This window comes from Oncorhynchus mykiss, chromosome 19 (assembly GCF_013265735.2).
Source record: "Oncorhynchus mykiss isolate Arlee chromosome 19, USDA_OmykA_1.1, whole genome shotgun sequence".
Classification (NCBI taxonomy): domain Eukaryota; kingdom Metazoa; phylum Chordata; class Actinopteri; order Salmoniformes; family Salmonidae; genus Oncorhynchus; species Oncorhynchus mykiss.
The window spans coordinates 51,092,162-51,112,052 of record NC_048583.1 but is presented as its reverse complement, the minus strand read 5'-3'; the positions used below and the strand labels follow the sequence as shown (position 1 = coordinate 51,112,052).

The 19,891-nt window shown below is 41.7% G+C and overlaps 1 protein-coding gene across 1 annotated transcript in view; it reads left to right on the top strand.

The window, feature by feature from the left end:
• Window positions 1-19,891, top strand: part of ush2a (Usher syndrome 2A (autosomal recessive, mild)) — a 486,438-nt gene that overhangs the window by 59,729 nt on the left and 406,818 nt on the right. Inside the window, exons 5-9 of the mRNA XM_036955034.1 lie at window positions 3,312-3,375; window positions 3,751-3,852; window positions 4,067-4,259; window positions 10,708-10,922; window positions 16,036-16,257. Of these exons, the coding sequence (XP_036810929.1) occupies window positions 3,312-3,375; window positions 3,751-3,852; window positions 4,067-4,259; window positions 10,708-10,922; window positions 16,036-16,257 (796 nt within the window). The remainder of the gene's footprint in view (window positions 1-3,311; window positions 3,376-3,750; window positions 3,853-4,066; window positions 4,260-10,707; window positions 10,923-16,035; window positions 16,258-19,891) is intronic.

Below are 19,891 nucleotides of genomic sequence, written 5' to 3'. Positions count from 1 at the left end.
TAATAATTGCACCAACAGTTGTTGCCTTCTCACCAAGCTGCTTGCCTATTGTCCTGTGGCCCATCCCAGCCTTGTGTAGGTCTACCATTATATCACTGATGTCCTTACACAGCTCTCTGGTCTTGGCCATTGTGGAGAGGTTGGAGTCTGTTTGATTGAGTGTGTGGACAGGTATCTTTTATACAGGTAACGAGTTCAAACAGGTGCAGTTAATACAGGTAATGAGTGGAGAACAGGAGGGCTTCTTAAAGAAAAACTAACAGGTCTGTGAGAGCCGGAATTCTTACTGGTTGGTAGGTGATCATACTTATGTCATGCAATAAAATGCAAATGAATTACTTAAAAATCATATAATGTGATTTTCTGGATTTTTGTTTTAGATTCCGTCTCTCACAATTAAAGTGTACCTATGATAAAAAATTACAGACCTCTACATGCTTTGTAAGTAGGAAAACCTGCAAAATCGGCAGTGTATCAAATACTTGTTCTCCCCACTGTACATACTACCTCAATTGGGCCGATCAACAGTGCTCCCGCACATTGGCTAACCGGGCTATCTGCATTGGGTCCCACCACCCGCCAACCCCTCTTTTACGCTACTGCTACTCTCTGTTCATCATATATGCATAGTCACTTTAACCATATCTACATGTACATACTACCTCAATCAGCCTGACTAACCGGTGTCTGTGTGTAGCCTCGCTACTTTTATAGCCTCGCTACTGTATATAGCCTTGCTACTGTATATAGCCTCGCTACTGTATATAGCCTCGTTACTGTATATAGCCTGTCTTTTACTGTTGTTTTATTTCTTTACTAACCTATTGTTCAGCTAACACCTTTTTTTCACTATTGGTTAGAGCCTGTAAGTAAGCATTTCACTGTAATGTAGCCTGTTGTATTTGGCGCCCGTGACAAATAAACTTTGATTTGATTTGGAATTGACTTAAATTATGTCAATTAGCCTATCAGAAGCTTCTAAAGCCATGACATCATTTTCTGGAATTTTCCAAGCTGTTAAAAGGCACAGTCAAATTAGTGTATGTTAACTTCTGACCCACTGGAATTGTGATACAGTGAATTATAAGTTAAATAATCTGTTTGTAAACAATTGTTGGAAAAATGAATTGTGAAATGCACAAAGTAGATGTCCTAACCAACTTGCCAAAGCTATAGTTTGTTAACAAGAAATTTGTGGAGTGGTTGAAAAACTAGTTTTAATGACTCCAACCTAAGTGTTTGTATACTCCCTACTTCCAACTGTATTTATCAACGAATTGGCGATGGCACTAGAACAGTCTGCAGAACCCTGCCTCACCTTGCTAGAATCTGAAGTCAAATGTCTACTGTTTGTTGATGATCTGGTGCTTCTGTCCCCAACCAAGGAGGGCCTACAGCAGCACCTAGATCTTTTGCACAGATTCTGTCAAACCTGGGCCCTGACAGTAAATCTCAGTAAGGCAAAAATACTGTTGTTCCAAAAAAAGTCCAGTTGCCAGGAACCAGAAATACAAATACAAATCTAGACACCATTTCCCTAGAGCACACAAAAAACGATACACACCTTGGCCTAAACATCAGCGCCACAGGTAACTTCCACAAAGCTGTGAACGATCTGAGAGACAAGGCAAGAAGGGCCTTCTATGCCATCATTAACTGTGTATCTCTATGGTTCCTCTGACTGTTAATTGTGTGTGTCTATGGTTCCTCTGACTGTTAACTGTGTGTCTCTATGGTTCCTCTGACTGTTAACTGTGTGTCTCTATGGTTCCTCTGACTGTTAACTGTGTGTCTCTATTGTTTATCTGACTGTTAACTGTGTGTCTCTATGGTTTATCTGACTGTTAACTGTGTGTCTCTATGGTTTATCTGACTGTTAACTGTGTCTCTCTATGGTTTATCTGACTGTTAACTGTGTGTCTCTATGGTTCCTCTGACTGTTAACTGTGTGTCTCTATGGTTCCTCTGACTGTTAACTGTGTGTCTCTATGGTTTATCTGACTGTTAACTGTGTGTCTCTATGGTTTATCTGACTGTTAACTGTGTCTCTCTATGGTTTATCTGACTGTTAACTGTGTCTCTCTATGGTTTATCTGACTGTTAACTGTGTGTCTCTATGGTTTATCTGACTGTTAACTGTGTCTCTCTATGGTTTATCTGACTGTTAACTGTGTCTCTCTATGGTTTATCTGACTGTTAACTGTGTCTCTCTATGGTTTATCTGACTGTTAACTGTGTGTCTCTATGGTTTATCTGACTGTTAACTGTGTCTCTCTATGGTTTATCTGACTGTTAACTGTGTGTCTCTATGGTTTATCATGTTTAAACCTGTTACGGCTAGACGTTCCGCTAACTGTTATGGCTAGACGTTCGAGGGCTTTACGGCGAAAGCAGACCATGCGATTATCTGAGGACAGCACCCCATCATACAAACACATAAAAATCATATTTCAACCAAGCAGGTGTGACACGAAAGTCAGAAATAACGGATATAATTCATGCCTTCCCTTTGAAGATCTTCTGTTGGCACTCCAATATGTCCCAGAAACATCACACATGATCCTTTTGTTTGATAAATTGCTTTGTTATATCCCCAAAATGTCCATTTATTTGGCGCGTTTGATTCCAAAAAACACTGGTTCCAACTCGCCCAACATGACTACAAAGTATCTAATAAGTTACCTGTAAACTTGGTCCAAACATTTCAAACAACTTTCCTAATCCAACCTTAGGTATTTTAAAAACGAAATAATCGATAAAAGTTAAGACGGAATATAATGTGTTCAATAGGAGATAAAATGAAAGTGGAGCGAGTTCCAGGTCGCGCGCCCCAAACAAAAAGTACACTTGGCTACCTCTTCATTTCTCAAAGGAAAAACATCAACCAATTTCTAAAGACTGTTGACATCTAGTGGAAGCCATAGGAACTGCAACCAGGTGCCTCATAAATCTAGTTCCCCATAGAAAACTAATTGAAAACACAGTGATCTCAATTTGTTTTTGTCCTGGATGGTTTGCCCTGCCAAATAAGTTCTGTTATACTCACAGACATGATTTTAACAGTTTTAGAAAACCCTCCAAAGTTTCTATCTAAATCTACAAATGATACGCATATCCTAGCTTCTGGGCATGAGAAGCAGGCAGTTTACTTTGGGCACCCTTTTTCATCCGGTCATGAAAACACTGCCCCCTAGCCCAAAGAGGTTTTAACAGAGAATAAAGAGAAAGATGAGCTAGTCCACTGGTCACTATGGATCCAGCTGACTGTTTTCAGGACACACCATTCACATCCCTCTCTTCTTTCTCACCAGGGTCAAATCAATTCATGGGCAGGATGCAGGACTTCAGATTTTATCCCAACACACTGACGAACAGGTGAGAGGGAGGGAGGGAGGGAGGGAGGGAGGGAGGGAGGGAGGGAGGGAGGGAGGGAGGGAGGGAGGGAGGGAGGGAGAAAAGTAGGGATGTTTCATATGATTCCCTTTTGATTTTAATGTCATGTGTATAATATGGCTTAGTTGGTAGAGCATGGCGCCTGCACCGCAAGGTTCGTGGGTTTGATTCCTGGGGCCACCCACATGTAAAATGTATTCATGCATGTAAGTAGCTTTGGATAAAAGTGTCTACTTAATGGCTTATATATTAATACAGCAGTTCATAACATTTTATTTTGCTGAATTATCTTTTGAGACTGATCCTGACACCATAGTGCATCTGGCTCACAACCTGATCCATTGTCTCCCACTCCAGAGAGATAGTAAAGGTGTATTCAGGCTTCCTGCCCCCCCTCCACGCTCAGTCAGAGTGCCGTTGCCCCCCCAGTCACCCCAGAGTACACCCCCTAGTGGAGAGGTACTGTATATTGATGAATTGATTGATTGATATACAGATGTATTAACTATATAAGCTTCTATTTAACCAAGTATGTGAACACAAAACAAATTCTCACTTGCAGCACAACATATATACAACATACAGCTACAAGAACAGCCGCATCACAACTAAATCCACATCACGTCACAGTATCCCTCTAACAACAACAGCAACATAACCCATCTCTGTCTAGGTACTGTATTCCCAACGCGGTGGAGGACACCACTAATAACCGTGTGTTGAGGCTCAACATGGACGCTCACCCTGTCAGCTATATCAATGACCAGGACATGGGTACAGCCTGGGTGTCCAACATACTAACTGGATCTGAGGACATGGACCAAGGGCTGACCATCACCATAGACCTAGTCAACGGGCAGTATCAGGTAATGTCTGTCTGTCTGTCCATCTGTCTGTGTGTATGAAAATATGTTTTTGTTTCTGTGTCTGTTTGGTTAGAATGGATTTAGCCTGTGGTTGAAGTACCTAATAATCAAGATTAAACTGAGTCAGATGACCAAATATCTACATTCTAATCGAGATTAAACGCAGTCAGATGGCCAAATATCTACATACTAATCAAGATTCAACTGAGTCAGATTACCAAAGTTGTACATAGTTGTTACAGCTAGAACTGTCAGTATTAGAGCTGTGTTTGAGTGTTAGGTAGAGCTGTGTTTGAGTGTTAGGTAGAGCTGTGTTTGAGTGTTAGGTAGAGTTGTGTTTGAGTGTTAGGTAGAGCTGTTTGAGTGTTAGGTAGATCTGTGTTTGTGTGTTAGGTAGAGCTGTGTTTGAGTGTTAGGTAGAGCTGTGTTTGAGTGTTAGGTAGAGCTGTGTTTGTGTGTTACATAGATCTGTGAGGTTAAGACAGCACAGAAGGCTATCTGTCTCCCTGAACCTGTAGTGTGTGTGTTTGTGAGGTGATCTTCAGACAGAGGAAAGCTGAGACAGAGGCTCCATCTCCCTCTGTGTCAAACACAACAAAACTCTTTACAGAGAGAGAGATGGACAAGGAGGGGGGTAGTGTCTGTGTGTGTGTGTGTGTGTGTGTGTGTGTTGGATTTGGGGCTGTTCTGTCACGGCTTCGAGCTCAAGTCCCAAAATAAAACACTGCCATTTCCTCTCTGAAGAGTGTGTGTGCTTGCATCTGTGTGCGCTTGCATCTGTGTGTGTGCACATGCGTGAGTAAGCATGCATCTGTGTGTGTGACTCGGTGCTCCGGTATCGCTTGCCGTGCGGTAGCAGAGAGTCTATGACTAGGGTGGCTGGAGTCTTTGATGATTTTTAGGGCCTTCCTCTGACACCGCCTGGTATAGAGGTTCTGAATGGCAGGAAGCTTGGCCCCAGTGATGTACTGGGCCGTATGCACCACCCTCTGTAGTGCCTTGCTGTGGAGGCCGAGCAGTTGCCATACCAGGCAGTGATGCAACCCGTCAGGATGCTCTCGATGGTACAGCTATAAAATCTTTTGAGGATCTGAGGATCCATGCCAAATCTTCTCAGTCTCCTGAGGGGGAATAGGTTTTGTTATATTCTTTCTCTGTGCTTTGGCTCCAACAATAAGTACCTCGGCCTTGTCTTGATTTAGCTAAAGGAAGATGTGAGATGTCCAAGTATTTAAATCACTACTATAGTCTAATCATTTATCCGTGGAGCTAAAATCCTCTGGCGACACAGAAATGCAAAGTTGTTTATCATCTGCGTAGCAGTGCAAATCGATGCTATTCTTTCTGATAATGCTGCGAACGGGTAACATATATAAACTGAACAGTATCGGACCCAAAAGCAAACCTTGTGGAATGCCACATGTGATATATATTGTCTTTGAGTTATGTTCACCAAGGGTGACACAAAACTCTTGACCAGTTTAATAAGTCCGAAACCAATTTAGAACTGGACCGGAGAGGCCAACCCACATCTCCAGTCTGTCCAGAAGGACATCATGGTCAACAGTGTTGAATGCAGTACTTAAATCCAAGAGTACAAGGACAGACATCTGTTTGGCATCTGTGTTGGCTCTAAGATAATTTAAGGCTGTCTCTGTTCTGGGCACGAAAACCGGATTGGAATTTTTCCAAAATACAGTTGACACTTAGAAAATCATTACGTTTGAAAACCAATTTCTCCAGAAATTTGCTTAAGAATGGAAGGTTGGAAATTGGTTGAAAATTGCTAAGAGCTGAAGAATCTAGATTACTTTTGTTCAGAAGGGGTTTCACCATAGCAGTTTTTAGTGCAGGGAGGAGAATTCCTGTGGACAGGGAGTGATTAACAATAGCTTGCATTTCTTCAGATATGCAATTAAAAACTGTTTTGAAGAATGTGGTGGGGATAGGATCCAGAAGGCAGGTAAAAGGCTTAAGTCGTGATATCACTTTCCTGAGATCACTTTCCTGAGCATGTCTGTGTCAACCAGGGAAAATAAATCCATAGTGCCTTTGCGTGGTAGGCTAGGGCACATACAGTGCCTTGCGAAAGTATTCGGCCCCCTTGAACTTTGCGACCTTTTGCCACATTTCAGGCTTCAAACATAAAGATATAAAACTGTATTTTTTTGTGAAGAATCAACAACAAGTGGGACACAATCATGAAGTGGAACGACATTTATTGGATATTTCAAACTTTTTTAACAAATCAAAAACTGAAAAATTGGGCGTGCAAAATTATTCAGCCCCTTTACTTTCAGTGCAGCAAACTCTCTCCAGAAGTTCAGCGAGGATCTCTGAATGATCCAATGTTGACCTAAATGACTAATGATGATAAATACAATCCACCTGTGTGTAATCAAGTCTCCGTATAAATGCACCTGCACTGTGATAGTCTCAGAGGTCCGTCAAAAGCGCAGAGAGCATCATGAAGAACAAGGAACACACCAGGCAGGTCCGAGATACTGTGAAGAAGTTTAAAGCCGGATTTGGATACAAAAAGATTTCCCAAGCTTTAAACATCCCAAGGAGCACTGTGCAAGCGATAATATTGAAATGGAAGGAGTATCAGTTCACTGCAAATCTACCAAGACCTGGCCGTCCCTCTAAACTTTCAGCTCATACAAGGAGAAGACTGATCAGAGATGCAGCCAAGAGGCCCATGATCACTCTGGATGAACTGCAGAGATCTACAGCTGAGGTGGGAGACTCTGTCCATAGGACAACAATCAGTCGTATATTGCACAAATCTGGCCTTTATGGAAGAGTGGCAAGAAGAAAGCCATTTCTTAAAGATATCCATAAAAAGTGTTGTTTAAAGTTTGCCACAAGCCACCTGGGAGACACACCAAACATGTGGAAGAAGGTGCTCTGGTCAGATGAAACTTTTTTGCAACAATGCAAGACGTTATGTTTGGCGTAAAAGCAACACAGCTCATCACCCTGAACACACCATGCCCACTGTCAAACATGGTGGTGGCAGCATCATGGTTTGGGCCTGCTTTTCTTCAGCAGGGACAGGGAAGATGGTTAAAATTGATGGGAAGATGGATGGAGCCAAATACAGGACCATTCTGGAAGAAAACCTGATGGAGTCTGCAAAAGACCTGAGACTGGGACGGAGATTTGTCTTCCAACAAGACAATGATCCAAAACATAAAGCAAAATCTACAATGGAATGGTTAAAAAATAAACATATCCAGGTGTTAGAATGGCCAAGTCAAAGTCCAGACCTGAATCCAATCGAGAATGTGTGGAAAGAACTGAAAACTGCTGTTCACAAATGCTCTCCATCCAACCTCACTGTGCTCGAGCTGTTTTGCAAGGAGGAATGGGAAAAAATGTCAGTCTCTCGATGTGCAAAACTGATAGAGACATACCCCAAGCGACTTACAGCTGTAATCGCAGCAAAAGGTGGCGCTACAAAGTATTAACTTAAGGGGGCTGAATAATTTTGCACGCCCAATTTTTCAGTTTTTGATTTGTTAAAAAAGTTTGAAATATCCAATAAATGTCGTTCTACTTCATGATTGTGTCCCACTTGTTGTTGATTCTTCACAAAAAAATACAGTTTTATATCTTTATGTTTGAAGCCTGAAATGTGGCAAAAGGTCGCAAAGTTCAAGGGGGCCGAATACTTTCGCAAGGCACTGTATCATCAAACATCTCATCAGGTCTTGCTTGACTGATACCCAGCCTAATGTTGGTCTAATCTTGTCTCTGAAATATGCCGCAAACTCATTACATTTATATGTGGAGGAAAGTTCACATAGGTTTGCAGGGGTAGGATTTATCAGGCCATCAGTGGTCGAGAAGAGCACTCTGGAATTTTTATTCTGATTAATAGTGATCAAGTTAGAAAAATGAGCCCGTCTGGCATTTCTAATTGCCTTGTTATATATGCCAAGTTGCTCTCTCAGAATATCATAATGGACCTGCAACTTTGACTTTCTCCACTTCTGCTCTGCCTTTCTGCAATTTATCTTTAATTGATTAGTTTCCTAACTCATCCAAGGGGTTCTCTGTTTGGATGTGGCCTTTTTAATATTTTCTGGAGCTATGGCATCAATGGTTGCCCTTAATTTGCTATTAAAGTTATCAACTAGATCATCACAAGAGTAAGGCAGAATAGGTGGTGGAGTATTGTTCCGACACTCAATAAAATCTGGGTCACTATAACTACTGTATATCTATTTTTCCAATTGGATTGGTCCCCTCTACCACACGGGACACCACTAATCTACCAACGGAAACGCATGAGGTGGCTAAAAACAGACCTCTATCCTCTGCCAGTTTGCTACCGATGGCCCGGCTAGCTGTCTGAATCGCCGTGACCCCAACCAACCTCACTACTCACTACTCACTGTAAAAGCACCATATTCAATGAGTGTGGGCCACTTTGCCCCTGGGTCATCTGCCTCGAGGTAACCAATAGAATAACAACCAAATTATTAACGTTATATCCACATTTTCTGACAGTCTCCAATCTATCAGAATGGTAGGAGATAAACGTTTGTATAAACTCACTAGAAGGCGGAGTTAAAGAAACATAAATTAGGTTACTCACAATAATCAAAATGCCATTTCTACAGGAGTTGATATGGTTTCCAAGTCCTCTGTTGCTTGTTCTGACCGGGAGGACTGGAGCACTACCAGACACTGTCCGTCAGTCTCTAAAACAGTCTGTGATGTTGCTGGAACTAATCCTGGAATCCCTCCTGTTAGGGTGAATCCGTCTCATTTAAAAAGTGCTGGTTGCTCCCACAGCAAATCAAAGTTGTCACAAAAAGAGACATTCCTGTTGTTGCAAAGTTTCTTCAGGACCTCGTTCAGGGCAAAGAGTCGTCTGAAACATTCCGAACCCCTTTGGTAGCACGGGAGAGGGCCAGAGATAATGATTTTCTTCCCCGTGCTAGCGTGGGTGTTACATTTTTTTTGTAGTCCTCCGTCAGTTCCTCAGATTGCCTAAAACGAAGGACGTTAAAACTTACTTGAGTGATGATGGTGTCAATATTGGAGTAGTTGACCAGAACCGTGGGCAGGAGGGAGTTGATGTCATGGACACAGACTCCTGGGTGACAGTGGACCTTGGTATCTCCACAGATCGTAGGCAGGCCAAATATCTCACCATCAAGCTGCCCACAATGATGGTGTTCTTGATGGAATTAGATGGGGGAGGGTGCCACTGGGCGGCCGCTGGCTGTTGGTGTACACCCAGGATCCGTGCTGCCTCCAAGGGCTCAAGCGGGGTAAACCTGTTTGATTGCTGGATCGAATCTTCTCGGATAGATGAAGGGTGGCCAAAATGCCTCCCCAATCTCCTACGTCTTTGCGAGTGTCCAATCTCCCATGGGCCGCAGAGTTCAGCTTAAAATCTGTCCGTTGGATTGGGACAGATCAACTTCGCCCGACTCATTGACAACTTTGCTATAGGAGGCATTTGAAACTGAGATTGGGTTTGCCTGGATTACAGCAAGGTTGGTGCACTTAGAAAGCAGGTTATCCTTTTCTCGCAGCCGAGCTAGCAGCCGGAGGATCTCTTCCCTAAGCTGCTTGATGGTGGGGCTTTTTTCATTGAGATTATCTACAGATATCATATCCAAGGCTAATTGTATTTCATTGCAGTTCATGTGATTGAGAACTATTCAAAAGTAATCAAATCAAATCAAATGTTATTGGTCAAGTACACTTTTAGCAGATGTTATTGCGGGTGTAGAGATATGCTTGTGTTTCTAGCTCCAACAGTGCAGTAATATCTAACAAGTAATATCTAACAATTTCACAACAATACACACAATGCAATCAATACACACATATCTAAAGTAAGGAATGGAATTAAGTATATGTAGACTAAAATACAGTAGAATAGAATAGAATACAGTATATACATATGAGATGAGTAATGCAAAATATGTAAACATTATTAAAGTGACTAGTGTTCCATTATTAAAGTGGCCAGTCATTTCAAGTCTATGTATATAGGGCAGCAGCCTCTAAAGTGCTAGTGAAGTATCAGAATGCCTTGCGACAGGAAATGAGAACAAGAATTTGTTTAAAAAAATGATTAGCCATGTTGTGCGCTGGCTAGCTACCAACCTTTCTTAAATGATTGAATTCACTAGAATAACCTTTTCGTCTCATAACTGATGTTCTGAGTCATAGCATTGAAACATTGTTCATCTATAATGAATAAGTCAATGGATATTCACAGGTATCAACATGGCGTCCGGCTCTAAAGTTGGCCCAATTATTATTCTTTTTTCAGATCTTCCATAGTTTATTTCCTGGTCTATGACTCTCTCTGCAACTAACAAGACCAGCAAGAACCCTATAATGTTGTTCTTATTCAGCCTCGGAACGACAGTGTGGACGTGTGTCATTAATGGCTGTGTGTCGTGTCTGTTTGTAGGTGTTCTATGTGATCCTTCAGTTGGTTAGTCCCCAGCCAGAGGCCTTGCACATCCAGAGGAGATGCAGTAACAGCAGCAGCAGCAGTAACAGTAGCAGTGTAGAAACAGAATGGCTAGACTGGCAGTACATGGCCAGAGACTGCAGCCTGTTTGGTCTGCAGAACAATGGACCCCTGCTCAGACCAGACTCTGTCAATTGTCTACAGTTCCCCAGGTAAGGAGCCGCTCAACACAAAGACCCACATCTTTATCAGAGATGGTCATTACTGAGGGTTTATGAGAGATGATCATTACTGAGGGTTTATGAGAGATGATCATTACTGAGGGTTTATCAGAGATAGTCATTACTGAGGGTTTATCAGAGATAGTCATTACTGAGGGTTTATCAGAGATAGTCATTACTAAGGGTTTATCAGAGATAGTCATTACTGAGGGTTTATCAGAGATAGTCATTACTGAGGGTTTATCAGAGATAGTCATTACTGAGGGTTTATCAGAGATAGTCATTACTGAGAGTTTATCAGAGATGGTCATTACTTAGGGTTTATCAGAGATAGTCATTACTGAGGGTTTATCAGAGATAGTCATTACTGAGGGTTTATCAGAGATAGTCATTACTGAGGGTTTATCAGAGATAGTCATTACTGAGGGTTTATCAGAGATAGTCATTACTGAGGGTTTATCAGAGATGGTCATTACTGAGGGTTTATCAGAGATAGCCGTTACTGAGGGTTTATCAGAGATAGTCGTTACTGAGGGTTTATCAGAGATGGTCATTACTGAGGGTTTATCAGATATGGTCATTACTGAGGGTTTATCAGAGATGGTCATTACTGAGGGTTTATCAGAGATGGTCATTACTGAGGGTTTATCAGATATGGTCATTACTGAGGGTTTATCAGAGATGGTCATTACTGAGGGTTTATCAGAGATAGTCATTACTGAGGTTTTATCAGAGATGGTCATTACTGAGGGTTTATCAGAGATAGTCATTACTGAGGGTTTATCAGAGATGGTCATTACTGAGAGTTTATCAGAGATGGTCATTACTTAGGGTTTATCAGAGATAGCCATTACTGAGGGTTTATAAGAGATAGCCGTTACTGAGGGATTATCAGAGATAGTCATTACTGAGAGTTCATCAGAGATTGCTGAGGGTTTATCAGAGATAGTCATTACTGAGAGTTTATCAGAGATATCCATTACTGAGGGTTTATCAGAGATAGTCATTACTGAGGGTTTACCAGAGATATCTATTACTGAGGGTTTATCAGAAAAATCCATTACTGAGGGTTTATCAGAGATATCCATTACTGAGGGTTTATCAGAGATATCCATTACTGAGGGTTTATCAGAAATATCCATTACTGAGGGTTTATCAGAGATATTCATTACTGAGGGTTTATCAGAGATAGTCATTACTAAGGGTTTATCAGAGATAGTCATTACTGAGGGTTTATCAGAGATAGTCATTACTGAGGGTTTATCAGAGATAGTCATTACTGAGGGTTTATCAGAGATAGTCATTACTGAGGGTTTATCAGAGATGGTCATTACTGAGGGTTTATCAGAGATAGCCGTTACTGAGGGTTTATCAGAGATAGTCATTACTGAGGTTTTATCAGAGATCGATTACTGAGGGTTTATCAGAGATATCCATTACTGAGGGTTTATCAGAGATAGTTATTACTAACGGTTTATCAGAGATATCCATTACTGAGGGTTTATCAGAGATGGTCATTACTGAGTGTTTATCAGAGATAGCCGTTACTGAGGGTTTATCAGAGATAGTCATTACTGAGGGTTTATCAGAGATAGCCATTACTGAGGGTTTATAAGAGATATCCATTACTGAGGGTTTATCAGAGATCGATTACTGAGGGTTTATCAGAGATAGTCATTACTGAGAGTTTATCAGAGATAGTTATTACTAACGGTTTATCAGAGATATCCATTACTGAGGGTTTATCAGAGATGGTCATTACTGAGTGTTTATCAGAGATAGCCGTTACTGAGGGTTTATCAGAGATAGTCATTACTGAGGGTTTATCAGAGATAGCCGTTACTGAGGGTTTATCAGAGATAGTCATTACTGAGGGTTTATCAAAGATGGTCATTACTGAGGGTTTATCAGAGATAGTCATTACTGAGGGTTTATCAGAGATAGCCATTACTGAGGGTTTATCAGAGATAGTCATTACTGAGGTTTTATCAGAGATGGTCATTACTGAGGGTTTATCAGAGATAGTCATTACTGAGGGTTTATCAGAGATAGCCATTACTGAGGGTTTATAAGAGATATCCATTACTGAGGGTTTATCAGAGATATCCATTACTGAGGATTTATCAGAGATCGATTACTGAGGGTTTATCAGAGATAGTCATTACTGAGAGTTTATCAGAGATTGCTGAGGGTTTATCAGAGATATCCATTACTGAGGGATTATCAGAGATAGTCATTACTGAGAGTTTATCAGAGATTGCTGAGGGTTTATCAGAGATATCCATTACTGAGGGTTTATCAGAGATAGTCATTACTGAGGGTTTACCAGAGATATCTATTACTGAGGGTTTATCAGAGATATCCATTACTGAGGATTTATCAGAGATCGATTACTGAGGGTTTATCAGAGATAGTTATTACTAACGGTTTATCAGAAATATCCATTACTGAGGGTTTATCAGAGATATCCATTACTGAGGGTTTATCAGAGATCGATTACTGAGGGTTTATCAGAGATAGTTATTACTAACGGTTTATCAGAAATATCCATTACTGAGGGTTTATCAGAAATATCCATTACTGAGGGTTTATCAGAGATATTCATTACTGAGGGTTTATCAGAGATATCCATTACTGAGGGTTTATCAGAGATATCCATTACTGAGGGTTTATCAGAGATATCCATTACTGAGGGTTTATCAGAGATAGTCATTACTGAGGGTTTATCAGAGATAGCCGTTACTGAGGGTTTATCAGAGATAGCCGTTACTGAGGGTTTATCAGAGATAGCCGTTACTGAGGGTTTATCAGAGATAGTCATTACTGAGGGTTTATCAGAGATGGTCATTACTGAGGGTTTATCAGAGATAGCCGTTACTGAGGGTTTATCAGAGATAGTCATTACTGAGGTTTTATCAGAGATGGTCATTACTGAGGGTTTATTAGAGATAGTCATTACTGAGGGTTTATCAGAGATAGCCGTTACTGAGGGTTTATCAGAGATAGTCATTACTGAGGTTTTATCAGAGATGGTCATTACTGAGGGTTTATCAGAGATAGCCGTTACTGAGGGTTTATCAGAGATAGTCATTACTGAGAGTTTATCGGAGATATCCATTACTGAGGGTTTATCAGAGATCGATTACTGAGGGTTTATCAGAGATATCCATTACTGAGGGTTTACCAGAGATATCTATTACTGAGGGTTTATCAGAGATATCCATTACTGAGGGTTTATCAGAGATCGATTACTGAGGGTTTATCAGAGATAGTTTTTACTAACGGTTTATCAGAAATATCCATTACTGAGGGTTTATCAGAGATATCCATTACTGAGGGTTTATCAGAGATATCCATTACTGAGGGTTTATCAGAGATAGTCATTACTGAGGGTTTATCAGAGATGGTCATTACTGAGGGTTTATCAGAGATAGCCGTTACTGAGGGTTTATCAGAGATAGTCATTACTGAGGGTTTATCAGAGATGGTCATTACTGAGGGTTCATCAGAGATGGTCATTACTGAGGGTTTATCAGAGATGGTCATTACTGAGGGTTTATCAGAGATAGCCGTTACTGAGGGTTTATCAGAGATAGTCATTACTGAGGTTTTATCAGAGATGGTCATTACTGAGGGTTTATCAGAAATATCCATTACTGAGGGTTTATCAGAGATATCCATTACTGGGGGTTATTCAGAGATATCCATTACTGGGGGTTATTCAGAGATAGCTTTGAGGGCTTTGAAAGCCTTTGGTCTCTGCATCACACTTTTTGTGTGTGCGATTTTGTGTGTGTGTCTAGAGGGGGTCTTCAGGTGATTGTGTTTAGAGCAGATGCTTAGCACCAAGTGGCTCAATATTTAAACACTCAAAACAGGGGGACAGGTGCACCTAGGTGACAGAAGGGAAGAGAGACTGGGTAATCTAGGTGACAGAAGGGAAGAGAGACTGGGTAAGCTAGGTGACAGAAGGGAAGAGAGACTGGGTAAGCTAGGTGACAGAAGGGAAGAGAGACTGGGTAAGCTAGATAACAGAAGGGAAGAGAGACTGGGTAAGCTAGGTGACAGAAGGGAAGAGAGACTGGGTAAGCTAGATGACAGAAGGGAAGAGAGACTGGTTAAGCTAGGTGACAGAAGGGAAGAGAGACTGGGTAAGCTAGGTGACAGAAGGGAAGAGAGACTGGGTAAGCTAGGTGACAGAAGGGAAGAGAGACTGGGTAAGCTAGGTGACAGAAGGGAAGAGAGACTGGGTAAGCTAGATAACAGAGGGGAAGAGAGACTGTGTAAGCTAGATAACAGAAGGGAAGAGAGACTGGGTAAGCTAGGTGACAGAAGGGAAGAGAGACTGGGTAAGCTAGGTGACAGAAGGGAAGAGAGACTGGGTAAGCTAGGTGACAGAAGGGAAGAGAGACTGGGTAAGCTAGGTGACAGAAGGGAAGAGAGACTGGGTAAGCTAGGTGACAGAAGGGAAGAGAGAATGGGTAAGCTAGGTGACAGAAGGGAGTGGTTAACTGAAAACAACTATTTGACAACTAAGTTGGTTAAATGATTTTTATTTTTTTTTCTTCTGTGAGCTCAATGTGCACATTGCACTGTTTCTCTAGAGATAAATCAGATCCAGCCTGAAGAGCGCATCTACTTGTCCAGTCTGTTACTTTTATGCCTGCTACAGAAGAGATAGAAGAGTGCACGATTCTGAGACAGCCTAGCTCTATAGAGATGAGTTGATGACTTGGAATGAAATAATGAAGTCCTCAAATAAAACAAATGTAATATATGGCATCAACTGAAATATGTGATTGAAGTAAAGTAATGTGAATAAATGATGGTTAATGAGTGATAATCAGTAATGGACAGTCACTACTATTATGGGACTTTTAGAAATTGTTTTATTCTGTGTTGTTACATTATTCAACCCAAATAATCAGAACCAAAATCGAAAACGTGATTAGTTTTTAATAATCGAACCGAAACCGAACCGACGTCCAAAAGCACCAATCTCTCAACACACACACACACACACACACACACACACACACACACACACACACACACACACACACACACACTCACACTGTTGTTGACTTTGTCCTCTATGTTTCAGTGATGTCCCATACTCCCAAGGTAACATCACCTTCAGTATGTTGACTCCAGAGCCCAACCTGCGTCCAGGCTACAACGACTTCTATAACACCCCTGCCCTGCAGCAGATGGTTCAGGCCACCCGGGTCAGGATCCACCTGAGTGGACAGTACCACACGCAAAATACAGGGGTGCCCCAACGCCACCGCTACTACGGTGTCAATGAGATCACCATCAGTGGAAGGTGAGAGACATAGAGACTATTTAAGCTTGTTATGAACTGTTATGCAGTTATAATCATTGATTTATATTGGTGGGGTCAGGTCTGGTCAGGTTTTCACGAAGCGTCTCAGAGTAGGAGTGCTGATACAGGCCCGGGGCTTTGGAGATATACACACCTGGTGGACATGTTTAGTATTTCAATCACAGAAATAAAGCTACATTAAAACCATGAGAGTGAAACAAAGAGAGTGAATGTCTAATGGAAATACAGTCACTAAGGCCTGAGGTCACAGTCACAAGTTAACAGTGGTCCTGACACATCATCTACACAGGCTGTTATTAGGAACTTTATTCACATTGCCATAATTCTTCAATAATTCCACCATCACACAGTTGATGATTGAAGGGACAGCCTTTCTCTGATAAGGGTGTGTGTGTGTGTGTGTGTGTGTGTGTGTGTGTGTGTGTGTGTGTGTGTGTGTGTGTGTGTGTGTGTGTGTGTGTGTGTGTGCCTGTGTGTGCCTGTGTGTGCCTGTGTGTGTGTTTGAATGATGTCCCCTGATCAGAAAATTACCAGACTGCCATGACAGTTTCATGTGGCCGTCTCTGGCAGGGCTAGAGGTCAGGGGTTGAAGCTAAGGACCCCTGGCTTCCTGTCCCTTCAGATGCCTGTGCCATATTAGTGTGTTATTAACCACTCTGAATTAGGCAACATTAGCACAGGTCATGTCCACACACACCGACACACACACCCTGTATGCCTAGTGTGAGTTAGACCAGTGGTTCCCAACCAGGGATACTAGGACCCCTGAGGGTACTTGCCCTATCCAAGACTCATGAGACCGTAGGCTTACTGGTAAAATGCAAATGAGGGGTACTTCAGGGGAAAATTCAGTTGGTGGTACAGGAACTGAAAAAGGTTTGGAACCACTGAGATAGACAGCAGTGCATTGTCGGCTGTCAGGGAAACTTAATTCAGGCTTCTAATGTATTCGGGCCACTACAAGCACTCAATCTGTGTTGAGCTTTTCTTTTCTCTCCTCTTCTCTTTAGCCAGGCTTTAGTGTTTCCTGTCTCTCCAGAGGCACAGTCATCTTGTTATAGTCCTGTATACATCTCGTCATTAAACACCCTCCACTCTTATGACTAATTAATGACTAATTATGTCATTATAAAGAAGACAGTAATGTCAGTCTCCCCCTCCTCTCGCTCCCTCTCTTCTCTCTCTATCTCTCCCTCTCTATCTGAGTGGAATAAGCTTCTGTAATTAAGGGCAGGTTACAGTGAAGAGGGAAGGAGAATTATACACGCTCAAATCTCATCATTGCTAATTTCTTCAGAGGCATCCCAACCCACACCCTCCTCCCACTTCTATCGCTCTCTCTCTCTCTCTCTCTCTCTCTCTTTCTGTCTCTATCTCTCTCTCTCTCTCTCTCTCTCTCTGTCCCTCTCTCTCTGTCTCTCTCTCTCTCTCTCTGTCTCTCTCTCTCTCTCTCAATTTCTCAAATAATGTAACAAAAAAAATAGGAACTCAGTCAGAGTTAGAGTTACACGGAACCCAACCCGGTTGTGCGCCTTCGTGCGCCATTGTTTATAAATGTATTTTGTCCCTCCACACCAAACGCAATCACTACACGCAGGTTAAAATATCAAAACAAACTCTGAACCAATTATATTAATTTGGGGACAGGTCGAAAAGCATTAAACATTTATGGCAATTTAGCTAGCTAGCTTGCACTTGCTAGCTAATTTGTCCTATTTAGCTAGCTTGCTGTTGCTACCTAATTTATCCTGGGATATAAACAGTGAGTTGTTATTTTACCTGAAATGCACAAGGTCCTCTACTCTGACAATTAATCCACACATAAAACGGTCAACCGAATCATTTCTAGTCATCTCTCATCCTTCCAGGCTTTTTCTTCTCTTGACTTTATATTGCGATTGGCAACTTTCATAAATTAGGTGCATTACCGCCACCGACCTCGTTCGTCTTTCAGTCACCCACGTGGGTATACCCAATGAGAAGATGGCACGTGGGTACCTGCTTCTATAGACCAATGAGGAGATGGGAGAGGCAAGACTTGCAGCGTGATCTGCGTCACAAATAGAACTGACTTCTATTTTAGCCCTTGGCAACGCAGACGCTCGTTGGTGCGCACAAGCAGTGTGGGTGCAATAATTGAATAATATAGATTTCTAAATGTATTTTGCAATGCTCGCGCACGAGACGCGAGCAGTGTAGTCAGTAGAATACGCAAGTGCAATTTAAAAACATGTATTTTGTTGTCAGTCACTGACAGTCACTCAATTAGCCCATGTCAGGTAAAACAAATGTAGATTGATAAGTTAGTCTAGCAGCCAGCTATCTAAACTTGTAGTAATCATGGGCCCTCATTGATTTTGTTAGATACTCTCGCTCAGATATCATATTAAAAACATTTCTCTGCGGCCCCTCATTATGAGTTCCGATTTTTTTGTGGCCCCTACCCCCATCAAAACTGCCCCTTCCTAGTTTAGGAGAATGGGATTTCAGACCCTACTGTACTATAGTTGGCCCCCTTCCTGTGTTTAGGAGAATGGGATTTCAGACCCTACTGTACTATAGTTGGCCCCCTCCCTGGTTTAGCTGTGTGGAGTTTCTGTGTGCAACAATGCATGTTAACATGTTTAAGGTTGCAGAATTATTTTATCTTTCCCAGAATTCCCAGGTTTTCCAGAAACTCCAGTGTTACCAGCCCACAGATAATCTTGCACTCACTTTGTCTAGGGCTTCTAGGCCTAGTTTCATGGTCTGTAACCTAAATGAATGTGTACATTTATGTGAGAAATGAGCAATTGAGGACCGTGTTCGATGCACATGTGCCCAGGAGATAGCAACTTACCAAGTTCAGGGCCAGCTCCGTCATTACCTCTTGGTCGGCCAGTCCAAGATGGCGATGAAAACAAATATATACAAAAAGGAAAACTACAAACAGGCATGCCTCAACTAAAGATTAAAAATCTAAAGAAAGGCTTTACGAACCAGTAGCCTCACGGCTTGCAACACCTTTTGGTAACATGATACCTCGCCAGTCCATGCATGTCCAGACTCCCAAATAGCAATGTTCACAAGGGGGTGATAGCAGAGATGCTTCTGTTGTTGTCTTCCCCTTTTAGGTAGGCAAAGATGAATCACGTTGAAAACATCACCACTGTGAGCTAATTTGAAAGAAAACCAACTGCATATTTAAAAAATAGCCAGGCCTACATGTAATGAAAGTTTAGGTTTAATTTACATTACCTCATTTTGTGCCTGCCAGTAGGCTGTAGGTTACTCGGCTAGCAGCTGGCTAGCTAGCTCGCTAAAAACAGCAAGCAAACTAGCCTTTTATCTACCCACACCTCCCCCAAGTGAAATAATACCATTTATAAATAAAAATAGAATGTCTTCACATCACGGAGAAAAGGCTCATGGCTACCAGTTGTTTTTACTGTGTAGCAGTAGTTATTACTTCTCAACAAAGTACCTTTTGGGGGGTATTCTAATAAGGCTACAATGTTGTTTGGTTTATTGTTTGTACAGTCGCTGAGATTATATTTGGTTACCAATGCTACTTTGATGCATGGCCTATAGATCAGATCACTGGCCCCATGGCTCTGCAAGGAATGATACAGCG